The following is a 25,044-nucleotide window of genomic DNA, read 5'->3' as shown; positions in this document are numbered from 1 at the left end:
GGTATGAGGCCGGCGCGCCGCGGCCCCGCCCCGCCTGTCACCGCTGGGGAGCGTCGCCAAAGTCTGCCTCCGCCAGCACCACCCGCTGTCACCTCCGGGGAGCGTCGCTAAAAGCGCTGCTGCATTCCCTTGCCTGTCACTGCCCTCTGTCCTCAGCAACCGGGATTGGGAGCTGGACCGGCCGAGGCAGTTGGGCTTCGGAGTGGTTTGGCTAGGCCACAGGAAAGGGAAGGGCACAGATCTCCCACTTCAGGCATCTCTGCCGTTGTGAAACTCAGGGAATTTACAAAAACTTCATTGGGGAGCACTCGGCTAGAACGCGGTAGACAGACACTTTCCGGGACGGCGGTGGGGAAATCGGGAGTGAACAAATTAAGGACACTTGTGCGGAGGCAACTTGTCATCGCGCCCCTGTGAGGCAGAGGACAGTAAACATAGTTGGGCCCAAAAGATAGCACTTTGCATCCGCTCCCTAAGCTTGGTCCCGCCTCCGTCTCTCATTCAGGCGGGGTGGGCCGAGTAAGTGCGCAGGCGCCGTCACAGCTGGGCAGGGTCGACCGTCAGCCACGTGCAACCGCCCCGCCCGCCCGTCGCTCAAATATGGGTTCCTGCGGGGCGGTGGGCTCCGTGCGTGCCCGCTACCTTGTGTTCTTCCAGTACTTGGGCACTGACTTCAAGTACGTTCTTCCACTACTACCTCCGCTTTCTCCATTCGACCTCGCGGAAAGTCCGCGAGACGGCCAGGGCACGATCGGCAGTCTGGGCGCACGGTCTTGGGATGCGAAATTTTAGGAGCCTGTACGGAACGAACGCGCCTAGGGACCAAGATCCCAGGCGGGACAGTTCCCACAGACGCTACAGATAATTCCTTCCTGTTTCTCTCCGCAGTGGAGTTGCGGCCGTGAGGGGTAATCATCGCGCTGTTGGGGTACAGAACTTCCTGGAGGTGAGCTGTTATCGCTAGGCTAGAGCGATGACCGGTTTGGGAAGCAGTCGGCAGCTCCACTCCCTGCCCACGCTCCTTGTATTGTCCCACGGGTTTTGGCCATCGCCGTGGCAGCCTGCCTGTACCGTTCCCGCAGGAGGCTGCCAAGCGGCTGAATTCAGTCGAACCCGTCAGGTTCACTATCTCTAGCCGCACTGATGCCGGAGTGCATGCCCTGAGCAACGCGGCACACCTGGACATCCAGCGCCGCCCAGGCCTGCCACCTTTCTCCCCGGAGGTCGTGACCAAGGTCCTCAACACCCACCTGAAGCATCCGGCCATTCGGTGAGCCCGGGGACTTTGTATGGTTCTGGTTTTGTCTTTTACTGTTGCACCCCGCAACCCACTATGGTGGGAGGCTGAGATTTCCAGAGTGTTGCATGGACAGGTGGTCAGACTCATTCCTGGGATGAGCCAGATCTGCTTGCCACAGTGTACTGAAGGCCTTCCGAGTCCCCAACGACTTCCACGCTCGCCACACAGCTATCTCCAGAACCTACCTATACCGTCTGGCCACAGGCTGCTCCTGGCCTAATCAACTGCCTGTGTTTGAACAAAATGTATGCTGGGCTCTGCAGACAGAGTGAGTGAGCTAAAAATGGGAAGAAAGTGGCTCACCATCTATCTGGCTGGGCCTTCCCCAATGCTAATTTGGCTCTGCAGGTACCTGGATATAGCCGCCATGCAGGAGGCTGCCCAGCACCTCCTTGGGACACATGATTTTAGTGCCTTCCAGTCTGCTGGCAGCCCTGTCACAAATGCTGTACGAACACTACGAAGAGCCGCTGTGTCTCCTGGCCTAGCCAGCCCATTTGTTCTCCCCCAGGAGAGCAGGTGAGAAGACTATGGTTAAATTAGTTCTCATACCCCAATAAAAGTGAGAGGATGCTAAACTGGTATGTGCACACCCATTGGGCCTAGAGGGTGAAAGGTGTTGTCCACTTGGAAAGTGAGCCATAAACTTGTGTCTTCTTCCTGTTGGGTGGGGAGCACAGGGTAGCTCTTTGTAGCAGATGTCACTGGTGCTAGTAGTTCCAGTCCACTTTTGACACTGTGTTAAGTTCTCTGCTTCAAGCACTGCCTAGTGGGCTTCCCACCAGGAACCAGCCGCTCACCTTGAGAACATCACACCTGGAACCAGCTCCAAGGGGAAGAGGGATTTTGGTGTGACTAGGCACAAGAGCACATCACCGAGGTTGGCTGGTTGATAGGTGGGCTGGCTGTGTCCTGTTTCAGCATACATACTGTAGCCCCAACACATGAAGGCAGGCCCAAAGCAATTGCTATTTTCTGTGCACAGACTAACCAATGCTCTCTTATATAATTGTTTCCTTTTATGGTATATATATAGACTCCAGGAAGTCATGCAAAACTCTCACCCCCTCTGGAACTGGTGGTCTACTAGGCAAGAACCCACCCTGGATGGATAAGCCTTTAAATCAGCATTTTTGTCTTGTCTGAGGCCACATGGTGAGCTAGGTTGGCTGAGGCTGCCCTGTAGCTTGGACCTCAAAGTTATCTGTGTTCCTAGGAGGCTGCAGTTCTGGACCTTGGAGTTTGAAAGCCAGTCTTTCCTTTATCGACAGGTAAGCTACCTCAACCCTCCTAGGATGGGCTCAGGCAGAATCTGTAAAAACCTGAGCTCTCTTCTGCAGGTGCGGAGAATGACAGCTGTGCTGGTGGCTGTGGGTCTAGGGACTCTGGCACCCAGACAAGTGAAAGTGATTCTGGAGAGTCAAGATCCCTTGGGCAAGTATCAAGCTCGAGTTGCCCCAGCCCATGGCCTGTTCTTGAAGTCAGTGCTATATGACAACTTTGGTAAGAGGGGATGGGATCGGAAAGAGTCTTTCCCAACGCTGGGTCTTCACTAAAGGGAGGAAATTTTGGAATCAGTACTAGATGAGAAAGCCAATGACAGTAGGAGAAATGACTTCAGTTAGGGATCCAAGGTACATGGAGTAAGTGGTCGATAGGGTAGAATTTTAGGGATAACTGTAGGAGGAAGAGTTCTTTGACCTAAGGTCCTACATCCTGAACCCTATGGTATTCACAGTGTGGAAACCAGCTGATGGTACACAGTGGAGATGAAGCCACATAGCACACAAGACTATCAACCTTGTCCAACATTTACTGTGTTCCGCGGAGATTAATCTACAGCTATGTAGGCTCTGGCCATCCTGCCTACCTTCCAGCAACTCCCATCTTCCCAGGCTTTCTACCCTGAACATGGGACCGGCACGCAGTAACAGGCAGTCAAAAGCTGTAAGAACCCAAGTTTTCTGGGAGCCCTGTTTTCTTGGGGCAAGGGAGTAGGAATAAAAGGCATAGAGAACAAAAAGGCCTGTTTATTACTTTAGCCAGCCTACGACTCTGATCTTATCCCTAGGACAGAGTCTGGTCTTCATTTACTCAGGGCACCTGCCTCTCAAAGCCCTGGTCCTACTGCAGGGGAAGCAGCAAGAGACCAGAGTGGTGGATTACTGGTGGATACATATCAGCTGGGAGCCTGGGGAAGGCCGTTTTTGAGCAATGCTGTGAGGAAGCTTCCCAGCTCCTCATCCTATAAGAAAGGGAACACAGTTAAACACTACAAACAGCACAATGCCAAGGAAGTGAGGTCTCCAGGAATACTAGTGATGCCTATCCACCTTACCTGGTAAGTCCAGGAGACCAAAAGCACCTTGGTACCAGGGTCCTCTGAGTGGGCAGCAGCTTGGATAAGAATGGACTCCACAGTCACAGAGCCATCAGGGAGATGCTGTACACAGTGGTCCTTGAGGGTGCTAAGGAGAGGCAAAGTGAGATCCCTGCTTCACCCTGCTTGTAGGGGTGGGGCAAGGCCAAGGCGCACCTCTTGAGATGGCTGTACACACGTAGGGCTGTTTCTTGTTCTTTGCGTGTGTCCTGCAGGTGCACACGACAGGTGAAGCGCAGTTGGTGTTCAGCCAGGCCCAACTCCTTGAGGGCTTGTTCTGAGGATACCAGTCGGAAATTCTGTGGGGCAAAGGCAAACAGGTCACAGAAATAATGAATACAATCCCCACCCTACCACTGTTTATACACTTACACTGTCTTTCATAATTAGGGTGCCATGTAAAAGCCTAGGTTTTTTAGCTTCAGGCAGCAGTCCTGTGAAGAATGGAATGCAGTCAATAAACACAAGCCACCAGTTACCTGCCTCCCTTGACCTATGCCCCAGTCTGCCCTACATACCCTGCACCATCTCCCGCTTCAGCAGGCCAAGGGAGATGCCCACAGGGATGCTGGGGCTTGTGGGCAGCGTCACTGTCTCACCATTGGCTGGCATGTAGCAGCTGACCCCTGAGGAAAATAGTACAGAATCTCAGGCAAGGCTGCCAGCCTTGTCTGTACAATACCCCACAGGTCTTCCCTGCCCACCAGCTGCCTACGGAATTCCTGCTCAATCTTCTGCCTCAGGAACTCCATCTTCTTGGCCTCGCCATGCACCAGCAGCACACTCTCCGGCTCTGCTTGTCCCACTAGCTGCATGATGCCCTTGGCATCAGCATGGGCACTGAATGACATGTATTCCACTTGCATCTTTACCTCCAGCTGTGGTATCACAAGTGTAAACAGAGTTAGCATCAGCAAGTCTTGGAAGGCCTGCTGAACTCAGGACAGGGAGGCACTCACCATCTGACGCCCCTCCATTTCCAGTTTGCGTTGCCCACTAAGGATCTTGTGGCCCACAGTGCCTTGCACACAGTAGCCAGGCATGATGACCTGCAAGCAAAGATGAGGTTCAGCTGCTTGGACTCCTATGGATAGACACTACATCCTGGAATAACCCCTGACATGAATTCTCAGGGAGCCAACCACTGTGGCAGTCACTCAGCCTGGGCTGTGACATCATAGGGTCAAGACACAAAGTTCAAGGCCACTTCTGTACTCCAATTCCCTAAAACTATAAAGAGCCCTCTTAGCCACTTTGGGAATTGGTCCCAAACCCTCACCATGTTCTTCTCATTTCCTGCCCATTTTCGGAAGATCTGCAGGGATTGGCCAGCATGCAGCATCCCAGGTGTGGCAAATACAACCTGCAGGGTTGACAAGGGTCAGAAGAGTAGACCTTACCTAGGTGTTCAATAAGCGCAACACCTTTGACCAGCAGTCTTTCCCAGAGCCCCACTGGGAGGCCAGATGTGGAGAAGCTGCATTGCCAGAGCCTTACCATGGGTCCTGGGTTGTCAGCAAATGTCCGGTCAAAGGCTTTGATGTGCTTAAACTCAAACATGTTCCTCTGGACAAATGTCTTCCGGATCTTCTGGTTGGTCCAGGTGATGAAGAGCTTGTAGTAGTGGTTGGCCTTCTCTGTCAGGCCGGTAGAGAAGTAGATGGGCACCTTCAGGTTCATGCGCTCCCTGTGTGTCCACCAACCCAGTCAGTATATGGAGACCAGAGTCACCCTGCAACATATCCCTATGCCCTCTACTGCACAGCTTAGTAGCTATGGCCAGGGCTGAGTCCAGTGTACCTTGATCTGAACCCTGTGTTGTTTCTATCAACCTGGTGACCACTAGGCCAGATCTCTTAGCTTGTGACCTGTGAAACATAGGAGTGATAGGGGTCCCCAAAGCTCATGTGAGGGAGGTTCAGTATTCATATGTTGGCCAATACAGCCAACAGATGATGGCTCAGGTGTGATGTCCCAACAGATGCACAGCTCCACCTGTACTTTGTCCTAGACATAGAGCACCCAGTGGTAGTCAGTGGTGCCTAGACTTAACATTTCCACTGTGTCTGGTAGTATGATTTACTCTCCTACATGGAGGCTGTTCCATCCTTTTCTGCCTACCTGTAGAATTTTCCTGTTTGCACCTACCAGAAGGTCTCCAGCAGGATGCATAGTTCTTGTGCTCGGCCAAGAGCAAACACAGGAATCAGCACCTGGGGGTAGGTGAAGCTGGTTCAGGTAGGAGCTACTAGCCACACTACTGATCCTGAACACATCTCTGGAATCTATCTTCTTAGTGCCAAACAAACCATAACCACCCCCCAACACCCAGAGATTGTGACCAAAGGTACCACAGCAAAGTCTTCTAGGAGGCCCAGAGTGTAGCCCAAGTGGGCACACAACCAAAGCCCCCCTACAGTCCATACCTTTCCGCCACGCTCCACAGTCTCATGAACTTTCTTTAGGAAATCTCGCTCTCTGCAGCGTTTGGAATCTCGGATAGTTGTGGCATATGTGGACTCTGTGATGAGCAAGTTGGGGCGACACTTGTCAATCCATGCAGCCCTAGAGCAGAGGTAGGAATGAGAATGACAGATTGCCCATGACTACAGAATTGGAAAAGGCAAAGTGGACTCGAACCCCTGGCATGAGCTCCACTATATGGCCTGTTAAACGTCATGAAAGCATACTTGGAGACAACAGGGAAGATGAGCCTGTAGTCCAGACTTCCAAAGGTACTTACTTCCACACCGCATGGGAGTACTTAGGTGCCCACCATAATACTTCTTAGAGCTACCAAGTCCCAAGAAGCCCCCACATGGTAAGACAAAGCCCTACTTACCCCAAATGCCGGTCTGGGGTCATGTTATAATCACCCTGGCAATGAAAATTGCAATAAGAAAGTTGTCTTTCTACTCCCAGCAATTTCACTTAAGCCAAATACTTCCACTGACCGTGTAGACCACAGACTCTGAGCCCACTTTAATCTGGAACATGGCTGCCCCCAGCACATGGCCTGCATAATATGCCTTGATTTCCAGTTCATCGTCCACCTGCAGAAGAAAGAATGCTCTTAGGCCTGCAGGGCAGGAAGTCAGTAGGAAGTAGATGATTACCTTAACCCTGTCCAGTCAGTCCCTCTTTCTCACAGAAGTCTAAGGCTTAAGGGTTGTAGCATGGTAAAAACAAAACCAGGTTAAATATCTAAGAAGCCACACTTCTAGACTAGACTGAGAGTACAAATAAGCCCCAAACACTACAAAAAAAAAAAAAAAAAAAAAAAAAAATCTAAAACCAGGAACTGCAGAAACCCCAGTTAATCCAATAGATGGAGCTAGTGATGGCTCAGTGGTTAAGAGCACTGACTGCTCTTCCAGAGTTCCTGAGTTCAATTCCCAGCAACCACATGGTGGCTCACAACTATTTGTAATGAGATCTAATGCTCTCTTCTGGTGTGTCTAAAGACAGCTACAGTGAACTTATATATAATAAAGAAATCTTTAAAAAATACACTCCTATACAGGTATGCACGCGCGCGCGCGCACACACACACACACACACACACACACACACACAAAAGAATTCAATAGGTAAAGCTGGGTATGGTGGTACAAGCCTGTAATCCCAGCACTCTGGAAGCTAGGCAAAAGGATCACTATGGGTTCAAGGCTAGCCTAATTCCTACCTCAAGAAAAAGAGAACTGAGTAGAAGTTAGCATAGTGAATAAAGTCAAGACAAGGAATGCACTGTTGAAGCACCACACATAGAGACATCTGCTATCTCAGTTCTTGAGTTCTTGGAAGGCTGAAACAGCATGAGGCCAGCCTTAAGCAAAAATAAATGTTAATCCAGCATAAAATATAACAGAAAAATGGATGATGGAAGGCCCACAGTGAAAAAGATGCAATGTTAAGTTACTCAGAGCTCCAGAAACATAGGCAGGAAGAATTAAAGAACTCAAACTCCAGTGCTAACTCAGAAGTAGACCAAGATCCCTCACAGCACAGACTGTCAAGGCCAAAGGGAAAGCAGCCCAAACAATAGGAGCAGACAGTATTCCAAAGGATATGGATAACTATCATTCTGGAATTGTGCATCTCATGAAAAGTGATCATGGAAGAGCTTCAAGGAAGACAAGTTCATAGGAAACAAAGGAAAGGGGCTATGTTGTAGGTGTGTTTTTTGGAATTAGGAAATTGCCTCCAGGGCTGGAGAGTTGGCTCAGCGGTTAAGAACACTGACTGTTCTTCCAGAGGTCCTGAGTTCAAATCCCAGCAACCACATGGTGGCTCACAGCCATCTGTAATGAGATCTGATGCCTTCTTCTGGTGTGTCTGAGGACAGCTACAGTGTACTTATATATAATAAATAAATAAATCTTAAAAAAAAAAGAGAGAGGAAATTGCCTCCAAATTGAAAATTTTGCCCTTAGAAGGACAGGGAGGCCCAGAGTTTTGGGTGGAAATGAAAGAACACATTCTGGAAGAACACAAGTTTGGAAGATTCTTGAGAGCCCCCACCAACAGTATAAAAGGGAATAGTTTCTAGGGTTAGACACTTTAACCAGCCAAATTATGGGAAGAAATCAGGTGAGAAATCATCTGACTGAGTGTTGAGAATCAGACAGATCCAAGGTTTTAACAGAGGCCCTAATGAAAGAAACCAAAGGGACTAGTTCTATGTCCTTGCTTTGGGACAGACTAGGTAAGGCCCAGTCTGGGGTGGGATGTGAGGCCTCAAGGAAGTTAAAGTTTCAGTTCCTGGGAACTTGTTTTTTTTCCCCCCCTGAAAAGACAATACACCAAGACTGCTGTGTTCAGTCTATAATGCTTTTGTGTTCTTTGTGCAAGAGTGCTTGATTAGCTTCCTGCTGACTTCCTCCAATTGTATGATAATTTCTGCTAACTCTATCCTGGAAATAAAATAAGATGCTGTACTTCTGGATAAGCTTGCTTGGCATAAAACAGCTTATGGAAGACCTCCAAGCCTAAACTTTCCTATCTCCTTATCTTCTGATTTCCTGACACTGTCTTTCAGAACCTTGTCACAGAAAAATGGCCTGCTGTTCCTGGCTGGTGGAGCTGCCTCCAAGTTTGATGGAAACCTCCAGTGAAGTTTCATATATACTCTGATGATACTGCTGGTTTTTTAGTTATCCCTGGTTCCTTGCAAGTAACCCCTCACCCATACCCTGTTCGTAACCACAATAAAAAATTCTCATTGGATCAATAAATTGGACATTCACACATTGTTGTTTTACTGTGGCCCCTTTCCTAGGGTATGTAGATGTAGTAGGAATTCTAATAGAATCATCACATTAAGAGTAAATATTAAAGTACTCAGATCTTGAAGAAACCTTTGTGAAGAACAGTGCCTTTTTTCTGTGACTTATAGTTGTTTTTCTGAAAGAGCTTTACAGCCTTTGCATGACTTTGGTCACAAGACAATCCTGGCACACCTGGAGCACCCTGCATTAATGAGTAATGCAAACAGTGCAGAACAAGGACTAAAGTTGCAGGGGTGTGTTTTCCTACCGGAGCTTTGGTATGAGGGTCTTGTTTTACCCAAAGAACAACTTTTCTTTAACAATCAATAAATATGCTTTTGTATGATGGTTTGAACATTTAGGCCAGAGGCCGGATCTCCCTGCTACCAACAAGTCCTAAATTCATCTTTGAGTGGCCCTCTTTCTTCAATCATGCTGAGTGACTCAGAACCCTGAAACATAGTGTTGTATTTCCCCAGGAATGTCTGCCATGCAAAGGCTGGTAAAAGGAATGTCTCCCAGAGTGTGTGTGTAAGATTCCTACACACTGTAACATGTAGTCTTCCATAGGCCAGAGCACATGGATGTAACTGGTCTTTGCTACTTTGTGAGTTCTTTTTTTTCCCACCCTTCATCTTCCTGCTTTCACCCCCTATCACTAAAGAGGAGAGAAAGAAGGGGAGAGGAGAGTGAGAGAGAAGGAGAGAGAGAGGGAGAGAGGGAAAGAGGAAGGAGGAAGATGTGGAGAGAGAGGGGGAAGGAAGGAGAGACTGTGAATCTAATTTCTTTCTTCTTGTTTCTTCTTTGAGCACAACTACTATATCACAACCAACCCCCTGAATAGCCAACAACCACCAACCCTGCCTCTGAACATCTTGAATTTCTGAGTTCCCTGAATTACAAATGTAACACAATTGCAGAAAGTATCTGCAGCTGGCAAAACCATGCCTCTACTAGGGCATGAGGCAAATCATAGTCAGCTGCTGCAGACAGTCTGAACCAGCCCTAGAGCACCACACCTGGGATTAAACAAAAGCATATTCTTATAGTATTTCTGTGTTTTTTAGAGAAACCAAAGTTCCAGGATTCTCACTACATTTCCCTCACTTTCAGCCATTAATTGTACTGCTGTGTATAGAGGGAAATTATGAACAGAGACATCTGAAATAAGCATTTTCTGGCCAGTGGCCAAGGTTTTCAGGACACCTCTCTGCTCAATTCTAATCTTTATCACTTTTGACCATATCCATAGCTTTTCATTTCCTGTGGAAATATAAACAAACTCGCATCCCAATACAAAACTTTCATTGGCTTCCATTCTGATGTCAACACATTCTTATAGTATATAGCATGATTTAATTCCAGTTTTTTCTATAACCCAGTGTCTCTCAGCTGCTGTTGTTCCTTTCCCATTAACATTAGAATATTTCTGCTATTTAGAGTCAGTAATTATGACAGTCAGAAAAATCTTCTTAATACCATGAGAACTGCATACAGCTCTGATTTTTTTTAAAGTGAAGTATATGGGCTTTGAATTACTTTGCTCATTTTGTCTGACTTATAGCCTGCCATTTCTTACATACTTAGTTGGATCAGCATAGAATATAGGTGCTTCAGGAATTGGCATTTCTTTTACAAAGATGTGGAAGACTTGAATTAGTTCTTTTTATAAACTGAAGGCTCTTTTAGAATATTTGCCATTATAATTTTCCCCAAATAGTTACTACAAGCTCTTAGCCAATCTTCAATGCTCACCCATAATAACATAATCTCAACATTAGTAAAAGGTACTACGATTTCTGCTAGGTATGTTCCTGACAACTGATGTAGTCTTTTTTTCTACCCTTTGTGAATAAATCAGAAACTTTTTCTATGTGATGCTTTAATATTTTACTTTGTTTATGTACTAAGAAAATCCATTCAGTAATATTTACTTTGAATAATGATCCCAGTAGGAAAAATGAATTAAAAGCAAAATAACCAAAAATACAGTCAAGTTTGAGATGCATGCAATTCACATAGGCACCTTACAATTTCTGTTCTACTAGACTTAACTCTGTCTGTTTCAGCTGTTAACCATCTTGCTCAACTAAGTCCAAATCTTCTTGTAACATCTGAAACAAATTACTAAACTCTTGAGTAATTAATCCAATGGTAGACCATAGCCAATTAACATTTCCCATTTGTGGAAATCATTAAGAGTTTACAAATTATCTCTTCTGATCTATACCTTTTATTACTGGATTTTCATTGACTTATAACCCAAATAGTTAATAAAATCTCCTCTCTGTAATTTTTCAGGTGCAGTCTATAATCCACCCCCCCCCAAAAAACATGGCAAAATTCTTTGTTTCTTTAAATTTATTTTCTCTAAAATATCTATGTCAGAAGTAGCCAATAAAATATCATCTACATAATAATAAATAATGGATTGAGAAAATTGCCTACAAATTACTTATACTAATTGTTGCACAAAATAATGTTATAAAATTGAACTGTTTTTTTTAAAGATTTATTTATTTATTATATATGAGTACACTGTAGCCATTGTCAAACATACCAGAAGAGGGCATCAGATCTCATTACAGATGGTTGGGAGCCACCATGTGGTTGCTGAGATTTGAACTCAGGACTCTGGAAGAGCAGTCAGTGCTCTTAACCTCTGAGCCATCTCTCCAGCCCCAAAATTGAACTGTTTAACATTTCCTTTAGAAAAATTTTCCACTGGAACCTTTTTACAGGTTGAACATTATTATAAGTGGGTACTATAAAAGCAAAACTTTCTCTATCTTGCTCATGCAAGAGGATAGTAAAAAAACAATCTTCTAAATCAATTACTATCATAAGCCATGTCTGAAGTAATAAAGAAGGTAAAGGAATCCAGGCTGTAATGGACCCATCAGTTGAATTACTCTATTCACTGCCATTAAATGTTAGCATTCTCCACTTTGCAAGTTTCTTTTTCCTAACAAATACGGGGGAATTCCATGGGGTGGTAGATTCTTTTGTATGTCAAGCCTCCAGCTGCTCTTGTATTAGCTGCTCCAGTGCCTGTAATTTTACTTAGTTAAGGGCCATTGCTCTACCTAGATAGGCTTGTCAGTCAACTATTTTAAGGGTAGAGCCACTAGTATGTTAGCAGTACCCCTCCCCCTTATAAATTTGTAATCTCAATGTCCTTTGTGTCCTGTGTTAGGAAAACTGGAACAGCCTGAAATGTTTTTTAATGATACATTATCAATACCCTCCCCAGGAGCATCAACCATTTTAACCCTTATTTCATCATGGGCTGTCTCTGGGATTGCAGTGCCTCTTGGGGTCCTAAAAGTTCCCAGAATTCCAAATGTCATGCAATCACAAAAACTATCTGCAGCTGAGAAGTTGACAAAACCACGCCTGTGCAAATCATAGTCAGCTGCTTCAGACAGTCCAAAGCAACTTCAGATCCCCACCCAGGGATTAAAATGAAAACATATTCATATAATATTTCTGTGCTTTTAAAAGAAACCAAAATTTCAGAATTCTCACTACACAGAGGTATCCCCCAACTCTTGACCAGGCCTCACTTTTCTCATTTTAAAATGGACTCTTCAGAATAGACCTTTCCCACCAGAAATCCCAGATGCATGAAAAAACAGAATCCAGTTTCTAAAATTCCAGCTGGAGAGCTCTTCCAAAAGTAAAACTCCTTGAACATTAGCACCATGCAGCTAGCTTACCTCCAGGATGGCTTGACTCTCATAAGGTCAGCAGTAGACAGCTAGGCATCACCAGGAAGTCAAGACTCAGGGCAGCGGTTACACTATATGCCCATGGAAGGGATAACTCAAAAGAATGATGGGACTGGGACCAGTTACTAGTCTGAGCACCCCAGTAAAACCTCTATTCTTACCAGACTCCCAGGCAAATACCCTGGTAGTAGACCATAAAAACAGTGCATGTACCTTTCTTTGGTCACTTTCTCTAGATTGTCAGAGGAGTCCTTACAATAAGGTGACATAGACCACAGAGTTTCAGTAGGCAGATTAGAATAAGAGTCAACCTGACATGGCAGACACCTATAGTCCTAATGCTTAAGAGTCTAATGCAGGAAATAACATCACTTTGAGGCCAACCTCAACAACATAGCAAAACATGGTCTGAAAAAGCCAACAGTGAGCGCGCACACACACACACACACACACACCCTTTCTTCCCCTACTTTCCCTCCCTTATTCACTCTCCCTATCAACAGAATCAACATACGTGAATACATAGTCAACATACATGCACAAAGAAATAATAATAAAGAGCCAGGCATGGTGGTGCATGCCTTTAATCCTAGCACTTGGGAAATGGCGGCAGGAAGATCTCTATGAACTCAAAACCAGCCTGCTCTACATAGCAACTTCTCTTCTAGCCATGCAACAAAAATGAGACCGTCTCAAAAATAAATAATAAACCAGGACAGCTGTAAATTTTAAGATGTTCTAAGATTTTTATGTTGTCTCGGAAAAAAAGGAAAAGGTTCCAAGTAATTTTAATTCTAAGAGTATATAGTCACTAAGAAAAAAAAAAGAAAGGAATTTTAAGAAACAATGAAAAAAAAAAGGCAAGACAAATAATAAAATACAAATCCAGTGATCTTAGTTAACCAGGTTAAGTTCAAAGTAAACAAAAAAAAAAGCCATATACTTCCTAAAAGACCCAAATTTCAAAATTATGTGTGGCTGGGCGTGGTGGCACATGTCTCTAATCTCAGCACAGGAGAGGCAGGTCGAGCTCTGAGGGCAAGGCCAGCCTGATCTGTAAAGCTAGTTCCAGAACACCCAGGGCTGATACACAGAGAAACCCAGTCCCAAAACCCAAGCAAACAAAGGTATGTGCGAGCTAAGAGATGGCTCAGCAGTCAAGAGCACTACTGCTCTTCCAGAGGATCCAGGTTCAGTTCCCAGCAACCTACAGCAGCTCAAAAATATCTGTAACTCCACTTCCAAAGGATTCAACACCATCTCACATATATAACTCAGGCCCACACTCATATACATAAGTAATTTTTGGTTTTTTTTTTTTGGAGAAAGAGCCCCCACTATGGCCTCAGGCCACCCAAGTGCTAGGATTAATGACATGTGCCACTATGCCAGCAATAAAATAGTATCACATTCCTGACACTCAAGGCTCAGGGAACATTGAAGAAGAGAGAAGAGTGTAAGAGCCATGGATTGGGAAGAACACAGTGAAGTGTGTTTCTGGACATGGCATGGTTGCTGCACTCATGAACTCTTAGCAACTGTGATCATCTGCACGGGATGTGGACCTGATAACCAAAATTCCAACATGGGTTATGGAGAGACTCACAAGGCTCACAGTGAGCCGAGGATCCACTAGCAAATGACAGCTGCTTGGGGAAAGAAGGCCACTTTTCTTTGAAGGTGTGGCCACTAGTAAGTTACCAGTTAATGGCTCAAACTCCATGGGCATACTAATTGGACTCAATGGGATTTTTTTTTTTTTAGATTTATTTATTTATTATATACACTGTAGCTGTCTTCAGACACACCAGAAGAGAGCATCAGATCTCATTACAGATGGTTGTGAGCCACCATGTGGTTGCTGGGAATTGAACTCAGGACCTCTGGAAGAAGCATTCAGTGCTCTTAACCACTGAGCCATCTCTCCAGTTCTCAACAGGGATTTTAACATAAAATTGGAATTGGGATGTGTTTGGGAGGGTTTGGGGGAAAATATAATCAAACATTGTAAATATATATGAGATTCTTTAAGGAAAAAAAATATGTATATATAAATATACATAGGTAGTTAAGGTCAACTTAAAACAAAATATAAAAAGTAATAGTATCATGCAAAAATTTTGACTTTTAAAAAAAAAGACACACCATTAAAATCTTGGGGTTGGAGAGAAGGCTCAGTGCCTAAGAGTACTCACTGCTCTTCCAAACATCTTGAATTCAATTCCCAGCACACAGATGGAAGGTTACAACTGTCTGATGCTGTCTGGTGTGTAGATGCATATGCAGACAAAATACTATATACATAAAATACATAAATGAATAAATCTTTTTTAAATTTTAAAAATTAGCTAGGCAGTACACACCTTTAATCCCAGCACTTGGGATGCAGAGACAGGTGGATCTCTGAGTTCAAGGTCTGTCTACAGACAGAGTCCTAGGACAGCCAGGGCTATACTGTGAATCTCTGTCTCAAAAATCAAGCAAGACATTTAAAAACTAAAAGTGTGGATGGTGTAGTAACATATAAATATAAATATAATATATAAAGCAAAACAAAAACTCTAATGGGAAACAGACATAATTTCTGGGGAATTTTGTTAAATTTAACCTGTCACTTGGCTATTTAAAAATCCTTCATTCCTCCCTTGACCTATATATTATCATAGCCTGTGACTGGGTACTCACCCAGACTGGTTCATCCAGTTGTCTGGTCTTTGCCTCCTTACCAAATAATAGACCATGATGCCCAACAAGTTGCATATATCTCTCCCTTAGGAGGGAAGAGGGCAGCCTGGATTATGGAATTCTGCTTGGGCAGAGTCAGGTGGAAAACAGCATTGACTACATAGGCATGTGCATAAACATACAAACACACCACATATATTCTCCCAAGCTAAGTGTCAAGTATTACTGGATACTGTTGTTTCTTAGTGACTCCACAGTGCTTGGCGTAAGAGTGAGATAAGATGGCCTGAGACTAAGACCCCAGGGAATTCCAGACTCTGTGTGGAGTGGGGCAGGGATCCTGACCTGAACTGTCTGGTGCAGGTGAACAGCCACCACCTTCTTCATACAGTCTTTGATCATCTGAGAAGTGAAGAAATTGGCCTCGCCCTTCTTGTCCACTGCGATCTTGCGGTAGTCTTCCAACAGGATGGGGCAGATGGCCTGGGTAGGATGGGTCATATAGATGGGCCCATCGTAGCCCACCATTTCACTGAAGTAGGGGAGTGCCCCACAATGGTCCAGATGGAAGTGGCTGGGGGAATGTGACACTAGTCAGCCTGAGACCACCCTCTTCCAGCCATCCCGCACAGCCCTAAGCTTATGGTCCACTCCCTTACTGAGGCCTAATGTGTATCACTCCCATAGATACTAAAGGATCAAAATGAACAAAACACAAAAGCTGCAGTTTTCCCAAATGAATTGTCTAGATGCCCAACAATATGCAATTAATAATTAAACCTGAATTAGAACAGACAATGGTGGCACATACATGTAATCCAAACACTTGGGAGATAGAAACAGGAGGATTAGGAGTTTAAGACAGCCTGTACTACATGAGACTCTATCTACAAAATATAAAAAAGAAAAATGGAGTAGAGAGAAGTCTCAGAGGCTTAGAGCACTCATTCTCTGTCGTAGAGAGTCCCGTTTCAGTTCATGAGTTCAGTTCCCATCACCTATACAATGATCCATGGGAATCCAAACCTCTGGGCCTCCATGGGCCCATAGTCACACACAAACGCACATACATTAATTTTAAAAGGAGAGATGGCTCAGAAGTTAGGAACACTGACTGCTCTTCCAGAGAATCTCGGCTCAATTGCCAGTACCCGCACAATCATGTTACTCTAGCTCCAAAGAGATCTGATGCCCTCTTCTGGCCTCTGGGAGCACTGAATGCAAGTGGTGCACAGAAATAAACCCATACACATAAAACAAAAACAAATAAATCTCAAAAGTAAAAATAAGATTTTTTAAAAGGGCTAGAGATATGACTTAGTAGTTAAGAGCACCTGCTGGTCTTGTAATGGGCACTAGTTCAGTTCCCCATATTTCCAGTCCCAGGGGATTGAATACCCACTTCTGGCCTCCACTGGCACCAGGCACGTGTGTTTATAGTACATACATGTAGGCAAAACACTCATACACATAAAATAAAAATAAATAAATCTTTTTTTAAAAAAATCTTCAATAGCCAGGCATAGTGAAGCAGGCCTTTAATCCCAGCACTTGGGAGGCAGAAACAGGTTAGATCTCTGTGAGTTCAAGGCCAGCCTGGTCTACAGAGTGAGTTATAAGACATGGCAGACAAAGCTATACAAAGAAATCCTGTCTCAGAGGGCAGCAGGGGAAGGACCACAAACCACAGAGGGAATGATGACTAAAGAAAAATAACCCTGAGGTTGTCTATGGCCTTCTACAAATACAATCACACACCATCTGAGTCAGGTCTGAATCAGACAGTGACACGTTGTCAAGGAAATCTAAGGCAGGCCAGAGAACACCATACCAGGAAAAACTATCTGTCAGGTAGTCAGGAAGCTTGTCTGGTAGAGACGGCTCAGGCAAGGCCTGGGAATACCCTAAGCAGGAAGAATGGGGTCAGTGAAACCACAGCAGGTGGGGAGTGAGAGATCCAGATGGGCTGCTTCAGGCCCAGGACCACTCTATCTGACAGCAGCAGGGTGGGTGCTGAAGGGAAGTGCTGCAGTCAGAGTGGGTGACAACAGGGACTATGGAAGGGTTTGGGCAGCCTATCTGGATAGGACATTAAGAATGGGAGCCAAAGAGAAAACAAAGTGTCTCCCCTCACTCAGCTCTGCCAGCTTGTGGCGGTGGCAGTTGGAGGCTAGACCATGAACTGAATCAGACGTCAGCGATGGCCAGTGTGAGCAGCAGAGCTTAGCACTCGAGACAGCAAGGGAAGAGGAAAACTGAAGCTTGGTTAGAAGTACAAGCAGAGAGGCCCAGATGTACTTAGCTAGTAAAATGGGAAGGAACTGGTGAGGGTGCAGTCACGGGCGCTAGATGCTAGTGGGAAAGGGTCTCAGGGAGTCATCTACACTCATCATCTCAGGCAGTGGCCCCGCACTTAGAACATCTTGGTACTGGCTACTTTGGCCAGTTCTCTACTTCCTGGGGCACCTGTTAGGCTTTAATTCATGACACTTGAGAGCACAATCAATAGGTAAAATCATCTTCCTGGCTCTGAGTAGATTATGACCATCCTCAAGAGTGACCCACAATGTAGCTTGGGTAACACACATGGCCTTTGGCCTCTATAACAATGTACAAAAAAGGACCATCAAAAACATGACAAACCTACCTGATGATTACACAGTCGAGAAAGTCGGTCAGACGGCCACTCTGGGTGATGTAAGAAAAGTCAGGAAAGCGCCTCTGATGAAGAGACAAGAGAAAAGTTGGAATGCTTCAGGCTACCCAGGGTCTCCTGAAAGCAAGACTTGTGTATCCCAGGGAGTGACCCCAGCAAAGGATCAGAGAACATTGGTGGGTGTCACCTAGGCCACTGCCTGTTTATAACTTCATGGAAAGGTCAAGCTACTAGCTGACCTCACAAACTACTATCTGAGCAAGTACCTAAGCTGAAAGTGTCCAATCAAGACCAGACTCAAGAATCCTTAAGAGGCCTATCTCAGCTGGGCCCTAATTTTTAAGTACTGTGTTCAGGGTCACCCATCCCCACACTGCATGAATATAGATGTCTAGGGTTATAGCAAGCTCCTACTGCCCACTTGCCTGGTTTATCCCCTAAGACCCCAGGATTAGCATGGCTAGATAGAAAGAACATGACTAGAAAGTAAGTTGTGGCCCTTGCTGCCCTCTGGACCACCCGTCCACAGTACTCACATCATCATTGTAGCCCATGTGCATCCCACAGTCCAACATGACATTCTTTCCCGAAATGGAGACTAAGATGCAGCTGCGGCCTACATCCTGGCCAGCTCCTACTCAAAGAAAAGGGCAAGTAAGAGACAAGGCCATGGCTCCTCCCTCTCTTCCCCAAGCCTCCTTCCCTCACTACTGCAAGGGCTGACCTACACTGAACCTCTTACTGTTTTCACACACAGGTCAGGGAAATGCACAATGGGGAGACAAGGAGCTATGCTTGGGGCACATGTCCTCACCCACCATGCTTTCCCGCACATCTCAAACTGGCTGTGGTCCCTAGCACTGAACAGAAACAAGCCAGTGCTCTGTAGAACATTACTGCTGTTTCCCAAGACCTTAGTCAAATTACCCCTGACCCTCTATGACCTTATTCCTGAAGAAGCTGAGGCCTGGATCCTGAGTTCCAGTGTTGAATGGTGCCATATCCATGTGGCCTTAGGCCAGCCATAAAAAGGATTGGCCAATAACTGCAACACTTTGGTCAGTGGGCAGCACAGACCCCCATACCACTGAACCCCTAGCTCAGCCTCAATGGGAGAACCATCCCAGCTGTTCAGTCCAAGATACAAACCACATAGGACACAGCAATCTTCCCCATTTAGTTATCTGTTATCTCTCCTGGGATCCAGATCCATAGAGAGAGAGACATGGTCCAAGCCTCAACAGCAGTATGAAAACAACAAACAGCCTTGTGGCCATCTTGGATCCTATAGTTTCCACCTGCCAACTGCAGGCACCAGCCATTATCATCAGCACTACAAATATCGTGGTGACCAGCCATGGCCCAGTCTGCTTTCCTTATGCAGCCAGCTACAATGAGGTGGAGGAGTCATCAACCTCAGAATTTTCTGCAGGCCTGCTCCTGTCTACTCAAAATGTGTGCTCCCTGACAGAAAGCTTTTAGTATTCTTTCCCATAGTACCTGAAATGTGGAGAGCATTTATAGAAGGGGAATGGCTGCACTTTTACAAGGGTTTCCTGACATCACAGGCACCCATAGTCACACAACTACCAAGAATGGTGCCAAAGTTTTTGAATTACAAAGCTCAGTTCTTTGGCACTAGCAAATGTTCTTCCCAAAGAGGCCTACAATTCCAGGAAAAAAGGACAAGAAGAAAACAAAGAAGACAAGAGAGCAAAGGACACCACCTTGTCCACACATCTCTGCTTAGAGCATAATTACACTGAAGAGAGTACGAGGCAGTTAGACACTGAGTACATTACCTAGGGATTAAATAGCTGTGCCCAAAGCTACAGAACTGTGGGCAGAAAACAAACCTTTCCCAGTGGGGGTAGGTGTTGGGGAGCCAGGTCAATGAATATGCTTGATCTTGTAAGCTAATTAGTGTTTAGACTGGATGATGGAGGTATTTAGTATGAGAAGTTGCTCCTGCTAATGCCCTGTGATGCAGTGAGTTGAGGAAGACTCTCAGTTCTAGCCAAGAGACCCAGATTATATGAATAAAAAGGTGCTTCCAACCCCCTGCACACATGAAGGAAGAAAAACCCAGGGACATTTGAGAGGTTCTGAAACCCCAGATTTCAAACGGTTGTTTTCTCCTTTGCAGCCATACTATGCTATTGGGGCTTTATGTTTTCTACAATGAACAATTAATACTTTTTAAAAATTGGGATAGACCAGACACAAAAACTGATCTGAGGGGTGATAGTAAGCAACCTGAACATGAAAGCACTGGGGGGAAGTACGGACAGAAGTGAGAAAGAAGCCCATACAGAGAGGTCTTGAAACAGCAGTCCAAATAAAGTCACCAGGACGAGCTCTGTGCTGGATTTAACACCACTGACAGGTGACACTTGCCGAAGAATCATTTCACCTCACAACCACTTTAAGCAGACGAGGTACAGAAGCTGTTCCTCCATAACTCCTATCGAGCTTGAGGCCCAGGAATCAAACCCGTGTTCTACTCTGCCTTCCGCTCCTTGGGACGAACAGCTGAGAGACGGCTATGGAGATGAAGAGACCGGCCCGACTGGCCGGACGCCGCAGAAGATGCTTAGGACTCAGACTCACCCAAGGGAGTGACCCTAATTTCAGGCATCGTCAGGGAGGCAGTCTCGAAACACGTTTCCACAGCTCGCGCGCACCGCCAGCAGGAAAGCTTTAGACGTCGCGCGCGATTAAACCCTACGCCCAGCCACCGCGACTTCCACACACTGCGCGCAGGCGCAACGGCCAAGACTCCCTCTTCCTGTCCTCAAGCCGGAAACGCAAGCCGATATGCCGAGTTCTAATTGGTTGACCAGTAACCAATTGGGATGGCGTGGAAAGGAAGGGCGGGGCAGAGGCTGGGGTTTGGGTTGCAGCGCAAGGTCTCTGCCCAACCGCAGGTTCCAAGCTTGGAGGGAAAACGTAGGGATGGGGACCCTTACCTGACGTGAACTAGGCAGCAGAGCCACGTCTCTGTAGACCACCGGAAGGGACGGGCAAAACTTCGTCTTCCACCGAAGCCTAATTGTATCAACCCTCCCCACTGTTGGCCTCTACTGCACCCTTTGCCCTCCGCGGGAGTAGAGACCACCACTCCCCCACCACCGGAACCCATCTCAGGTGAGATTTGCAGACTTTTCTGCACTACCCTGACTCACTGCTACGCCTAGGTCTATGTGCTTTTGTGCCAGCCTGTGGGCCTTCGGCCGGCTGACCATCCTGTTTGGCTTGATCTTCTGAGAGAGGCTTAGAGGTGTTGTTCTACATCACCTTCCGGGAGCTGGTGAGCTACCCTTCCTTCCTGTTCTTTCCGGTTCACCGCGGACAGTTCTAAGAGGCTGGCTACTTGGCTTCTGGCTCAGGCTCTGGCAGGAAGACCTGGCCGCAGGATTGTTAGGTGATCCAAAATGAACTGTAGGGGGACCACAGAGTCGATTTACCAATTGGACAGCAAACAGGCCTGAGAGAAGGGTGTATCGCAAGATTCTGGGCGTCGCCATCTTTCTGAGGCCCACGCAGGGCAGTCCCTGACACCTAAACACAAGGTGAGCCCATCTCTTTAAGTCTGGAACTTGTGACAGCACCCAGGCCAACCCGTGAGGCCCTATCACCACTACATGGATGGGGAGACATACAGACCACGTTCACAGGGCTGACGGACTGAGACATAAGACTGTGTGAAGGAAAGAAAAAGCCTGCCCACAAATGTTGCATACTGGATGGGGATGGATTTGTGAAGCCCTAATGTTGCAGAGGTTAAGTCAGGGATCCAGTACTAAGGGACACAAGAATCTCCAGAACTAGTGGTAAGTGTTAGACATAAATGTAATGCAGCTACATCCCACAGGGTTGAACCTGGACACCAAGGCAAGGTATCCAAAACTGTTAAGATAGCAGAAAAAGTACGGGCTTTGTGCTTCAAGTTATCCATTCAATATGTGAACACAAAAGGAACATGATGGCACAAGCTTGTAGTTCTAGCTAATCAGGAGACAGGAAGACTGAAAGTAAAAGTCATGGTGGTGGCACACACCTGTAATCCTAGAACTTGGGCGACAGAGGCAGGCAGATCTGGGTTCAAGGACAGCCTGATTTACAGAGTGAGCTCCAGGAAAGCCAGAGCTACACAGATAAATCTTGTTTTGAAAAAACAAAAAAGAAAGTTAAAGGCCTGCCTAGGCTACTCTCTGTCCAGCATACAAGAGGCCCTTAGGCTCAGTCCCCACAACTAAAAAGAAATAAATATATATAAATAAGCCTGGGGACTAGGTTTGTAGAGTGACTGTAAAATTGCCTACAGAATACAGAGCCCAGCCTTACCTTAAGGCCTTTATCTTAGACCACTTTCAGAATGTTCTCTGGAGCTAGTGGGAGGACTTGTAGCAATCCTTTGTATGAGGTATGACCTTTGGCCCTGTTTTTTGAGGATATACACCATTTCAACAACAGAAGTATCCATCTGTCTATCTAGCAAATGCGAACCCATAGCCTCTACTTTAATTTGGGGGATTCACCCCTGATAAAGTAAAGGAAAGCCTGTCTAGCCAATTCTCCACCCTTCCCTTGTGTAAGAATCACTTGTTATTTTAGAGTCCCTGTTTTTTGTTTTGGGGTAACTTTGCATCAGAATGTTGGCCTGGTACAGTGAGGTCCAGGTGTGGCCAGGATTTAGGACTGTGCCTAACTTTTAGAAACATTCTCCTAATGCATGAAACAGATGCTCTAGGGAGAGGGAAAAAAAGTGCAAGAAGCAACAGCAGATGCCAACTGTGCAGTCATAGAGTCTCAGGTCAGGAACATATTACTAGCCTAAAAGGCAAGGAGCAGCTGTGTCAAGGTCTGTGGGTACAGGATCCAAAGGCACAGCAGTGTCAAACTGGCTTATGGAAAAGCTTGTGGTTCCTGGTGAAGGCGCTCAGGTTAAAGGGACAGAACTTCACCATGATTCTCAGAAGACAGTTTTGGCACCACACTATCTCTTTCAGATCTTCCCAATCACTTCCTGAGAAAATGGACCACAGAATAAGCTAAATTCGGCATGATGACTCCAAGTTCTGTGTGAAACTATTTTGGCTCAAGTTGGAAGATGGATAGCTCAGAGAGAGATTTCAACCTTAAAGTTGTCCTGGTCAGCTTCAAGCAGTGTCTTACTGACAAGGAAGAGGTGCTGCTGGACCACTACATTGACAGCTGGAAGGGGCTTGTCAGGTGCGTTTATTGGGGCTGCTGAAGGTAGCAGCTTTGCCAGCCAGAGTCTACATGGGACATCTGTATCCCACGTGGCCTAGGAGGATGGAACCAGCTAGCAGACTGTTTCTGTCCAGCTTTCCTACCCCTGCCACCAGACAGACAAGTGCTCTGGCAGGCTCGAGGATTCCTCCCTGTACAGCAGGATTGCTGCCAGTGTGAGTAGAGTCTCAGATTTATACTTCCCTTTCACAGGTTCCTGAACAGCCTGGGGGCTGTCTTCTCATTCATTTCCAAGGATGTGGTCTCAAAGCTGCAGATCATGGAACATTTAAGAAGCGGCCCACAGTCTGAACACTACACTAGCTTGCAGTCCATGGTAGCCCACGAGGTGAGCAATAAACTGTTGGACATGGATCACAGCTCCCGTCCCCGATACCCTAACTCAGGTTGCCGGACTGTGCTGCGCCTACATCGTGCTCTGCACTGGCTACAGTTGTTCCTGGAAGGCCTGCGCACCAGCTCTGAGGATGCTCGTACCTCCACACTCTGCAGTGAGGCCTACAGTGCCACACTGGCTGCCTATCACTCCTGGATAGTACGTCAAGCTGTCACTGTGGCCTTCTGTGCCTTGCCCTCACGCAAGGTCTTCCTTGAAGGCATGAATGTGGGGTCCCCTGAGCAAGCAGTGGAGATGCTGGGAGAGGCGCTGCCTTTCATTGAGCATGTGTATAACATCTCCCAGAAGCTCTATGCTGAGCACTCCCTGCTAGATCTACCCTAGTAGTGCTAACCATACTGTGTATACTTCCCCTGCTCAGAACTGGGTTTGGGCAGCCTGGGACTACTCCCACAGCAGTGCTTTCTGAATACTACTGTCACCCCTGAAAGCTGAGCTTGTCGAGAGCCACAGTCTGTGAAAGGAAAGGTGGTGGGCAGCTGAATTAAGAAAGGCAGGTGCTAGTCATCCTTTTGGTCCAGGATGAGACAGTTGAACTCCAGTTTTGCCCTCCACTTTAGTTATGTGTGTGTTCAGTCAGGCAGGATTGAAGTGCAGATGGCAAATGAAGAAGAGAGGGTGGGGGGGTCATGTATATGCAACAACCCAAGGTTGCTTTACCTCTCATGTATAGAATCTGAAATGGTATAAGGACACAGGACCCAGGAACTGTCTTCCCCACAGCCAACATGCCCAGCCAATGTATATCATCCTACTATGCCCATCTTGAGCCTCAGACATGGCACTGGTGCCAGGCAAACAGCCCTGGGCCTACATGCCTGGGGCCCCTTCATATTCCAAAAGCTGTCCTCTGGTAAAATGAAGTTCCTCTGGCAGTGGCATAAGTACTGAAGGCTTTTTCTCTGCCCTTCATCTGCTTCCTTGTTAGTTTCTCTACATACCAAACAGCCTCTTGTCTCCTTGGAAATGGAAACTATATGAAACGGATAACTGAAGCTTCTCTAGGTACAGCTTGCTTCACAGCTTCTCCAGCACAGTACCATCAGCCTTCTGAAAGTGGCTTCTTATAGCACATGCACCCCCAAGATTCTAAGATGTGAATACTAACTGGCCAAACCATGCCTGTCTAACCCAGCCCTGCTGCTCCTGTTGCCATAGTACCCAGGTGACTTAGGACATGACTTGTGGAAGGAGGCTAGACCCTTTGTCTGACAGATGGCCATACTCAGCATGGCTGAGTATAAGACCCTAAGCTGTCTGTCCCACTGGATCTTAATGTTAAACCGTAGGATAGTGTTCTCAGTGTAGGTGATGTGTGTAAATGGAAACTTTGGGGCATATCTCTTTAAGA

The 25,044-nt window shown here is 46.2% G+C and overlaps 3 protein-coding genes across 5 annotated transcripts; 2 read left to right on the top strand and 1 right to left on the bottom strand.

Annotated features, from left to right (window-relative positions):
* The first annotated feature begins 558 nt into the window (after positions 1-558).
* PUSL1 (pseudouridine synthase like 1) lies at positions 559-8,877 on the top strand. 3 transcript variants are annotated; one of them, XM_080920573.1, is made up of 8 exons: positions 559-677; positions 889-946; positions 1,083-1,270; positions 1,419-1,568; positions 1,649-1,819; positions 2,517-2,571; positions 2,641-2,803; positions 8,719-8,877. In XM_080920573.1, exons 1-8 carry the CDS (start codon positions 601-603, stop codon positions 8,811-8,813), a joined length of 957 nt encoding a protein of 318 aa, XP_080776699.1. In that variant the 5' UTR covers positions 559-600; the 3' UTR covers positions 8,814-8,877. The 3 variants fall into 3 exon arrangements, with proteins under 3 accessions (XP_080776699.1, XP_080776700.1, XP_080776701.1); XM_080920574.1 differs by lacking the exon at positions 8,719-8,877 and adding an exon at positions 3,039-3,294; XM_080920575.1 differs by lacking the exon at positions 1,419-1,568.
* On the bottom strand, positions 3,345-20,765 carry INTS11 (integrator complex subunit 11). Its single transcript, XM_080920572.1, has 17 exons — positions 20,630-20,765; positions 18,556-18,653; positions 18,011-18,084; positions 15,709-15,937; positions 6,635-6,733; positions 6,523-6,557; positions 6,107-6,245; positions 5,829-5,893; positions 5,178-5,367; positions 4,960-5,043; positions 4,640-4,729; positions 4,396-4,558; positions 4,199-4,306; positions 4,053-4,114; positions 3,837-3,979; positions 3,639-3,768; positions 3,345-3,545 (listed from the first exon to the last, which is right to left on the bottom strand). The coding sequence occupies exons 1-17, from the start codon at positions 20,655-20,657 to the stop codon at positions 3,480-3,482; spliced, it is 1,803 nt and encodes a 600-aa protein (XP_080776698.1). The 5' UTR covers positions 20,658-20,765; the 3' UTR covers positions 3,345-3,479.
* A 110-nt stretch (positions 20,766-20,875) lies between these two features.
* Positions 20,876-25,044, top strand: CPTP (ceramide-1-phosphate transfer protein). The gene is made up of 3 exons (XM_080920840.1): positions 20,876-21,166; positions 23,032-23,254; positions 23,489-25,044. Exons 2-3 carry the CDS (start codon positions 23,133-23,135, stop codon positions 24,015-24,017), a joined length of 651 nt encoding a protein of 216 aa, XP_080776966.1. The 5' UTR covers positions 20,876-21,166; positions 23,032-23,132; the 3' UTR covers positions 24,018-25,044.

The sequence above is a fragment of the Micromys minutus genome, assembly GCF_963924665.1.
Source record: "Micromys minutus genome assembly, chromosome: 9".
NCBI lineage: Eukaryota > Metazoa > Chordata > Mammalia > Rodentia > Muridae > Micromys > Micromys minutus.
This window is presented reverse-complemented; position numbering and strand designations above follow the sequence as displayed.

Bases quoted from the DNA above. Each gene is read 5' to 3' on its own strand.
- CPTP (XM_080920840.1), top strand. From the start codon at position 23,133: ATGGATAGCTCAGAGAGAGATTTCAACCTTAAAGTTGTCCTGGTCAGC. The intron at 23,255-23,488 runs GTGCGTTTATTG...TCCCTTTCACAG, and splicing joins AGCTGGAAGGGGCTTGTCAG to GTTCCTGAACAGCCTGGGGG.
- INTS11 (XM_080920572.1), bottom strand. From the start codon at position 20,657: ATGCCTGAAATTAGGGTCACTCCCTTGG. The intron at 5,044-5,177 runs GTAAGGCTCTGG...TCAACCCTGCAG, and splicing joins CTGACAACCCAGGACCCATG to GTTGTATTTGCCACACCTGG. The intron at 3,546-3,638 runs GTAAGGTGGATA...CCTTTCTTATAG, and splicing joins TGGTCTCCTGGACTTACCAG to GATGAGGAGCTGGGAAGCTT.
- PUSL1 (XM_080920573.1), top strand. From the start codon at position 601: ATGGGTTCCTGCGGGGCGGTGGGCTCCGTGCGTGCCCGCTACCTTGTG. The intron at 1,271-1,418 runs GTGAGCCCGGGG...TGCTTGCCACAG, and splicing joins CTGAAGCATCCGGCCATTCG to TGTACTGAAGGCCTTCCGAG. The intron at 1,569-1,648 runs GTGAGTGAGCTA...TTGGCTCTGCAG, and splicing joins TGCTGGGCTCTGCAGACAGA to GTACCTGGATATAGCCGCCA.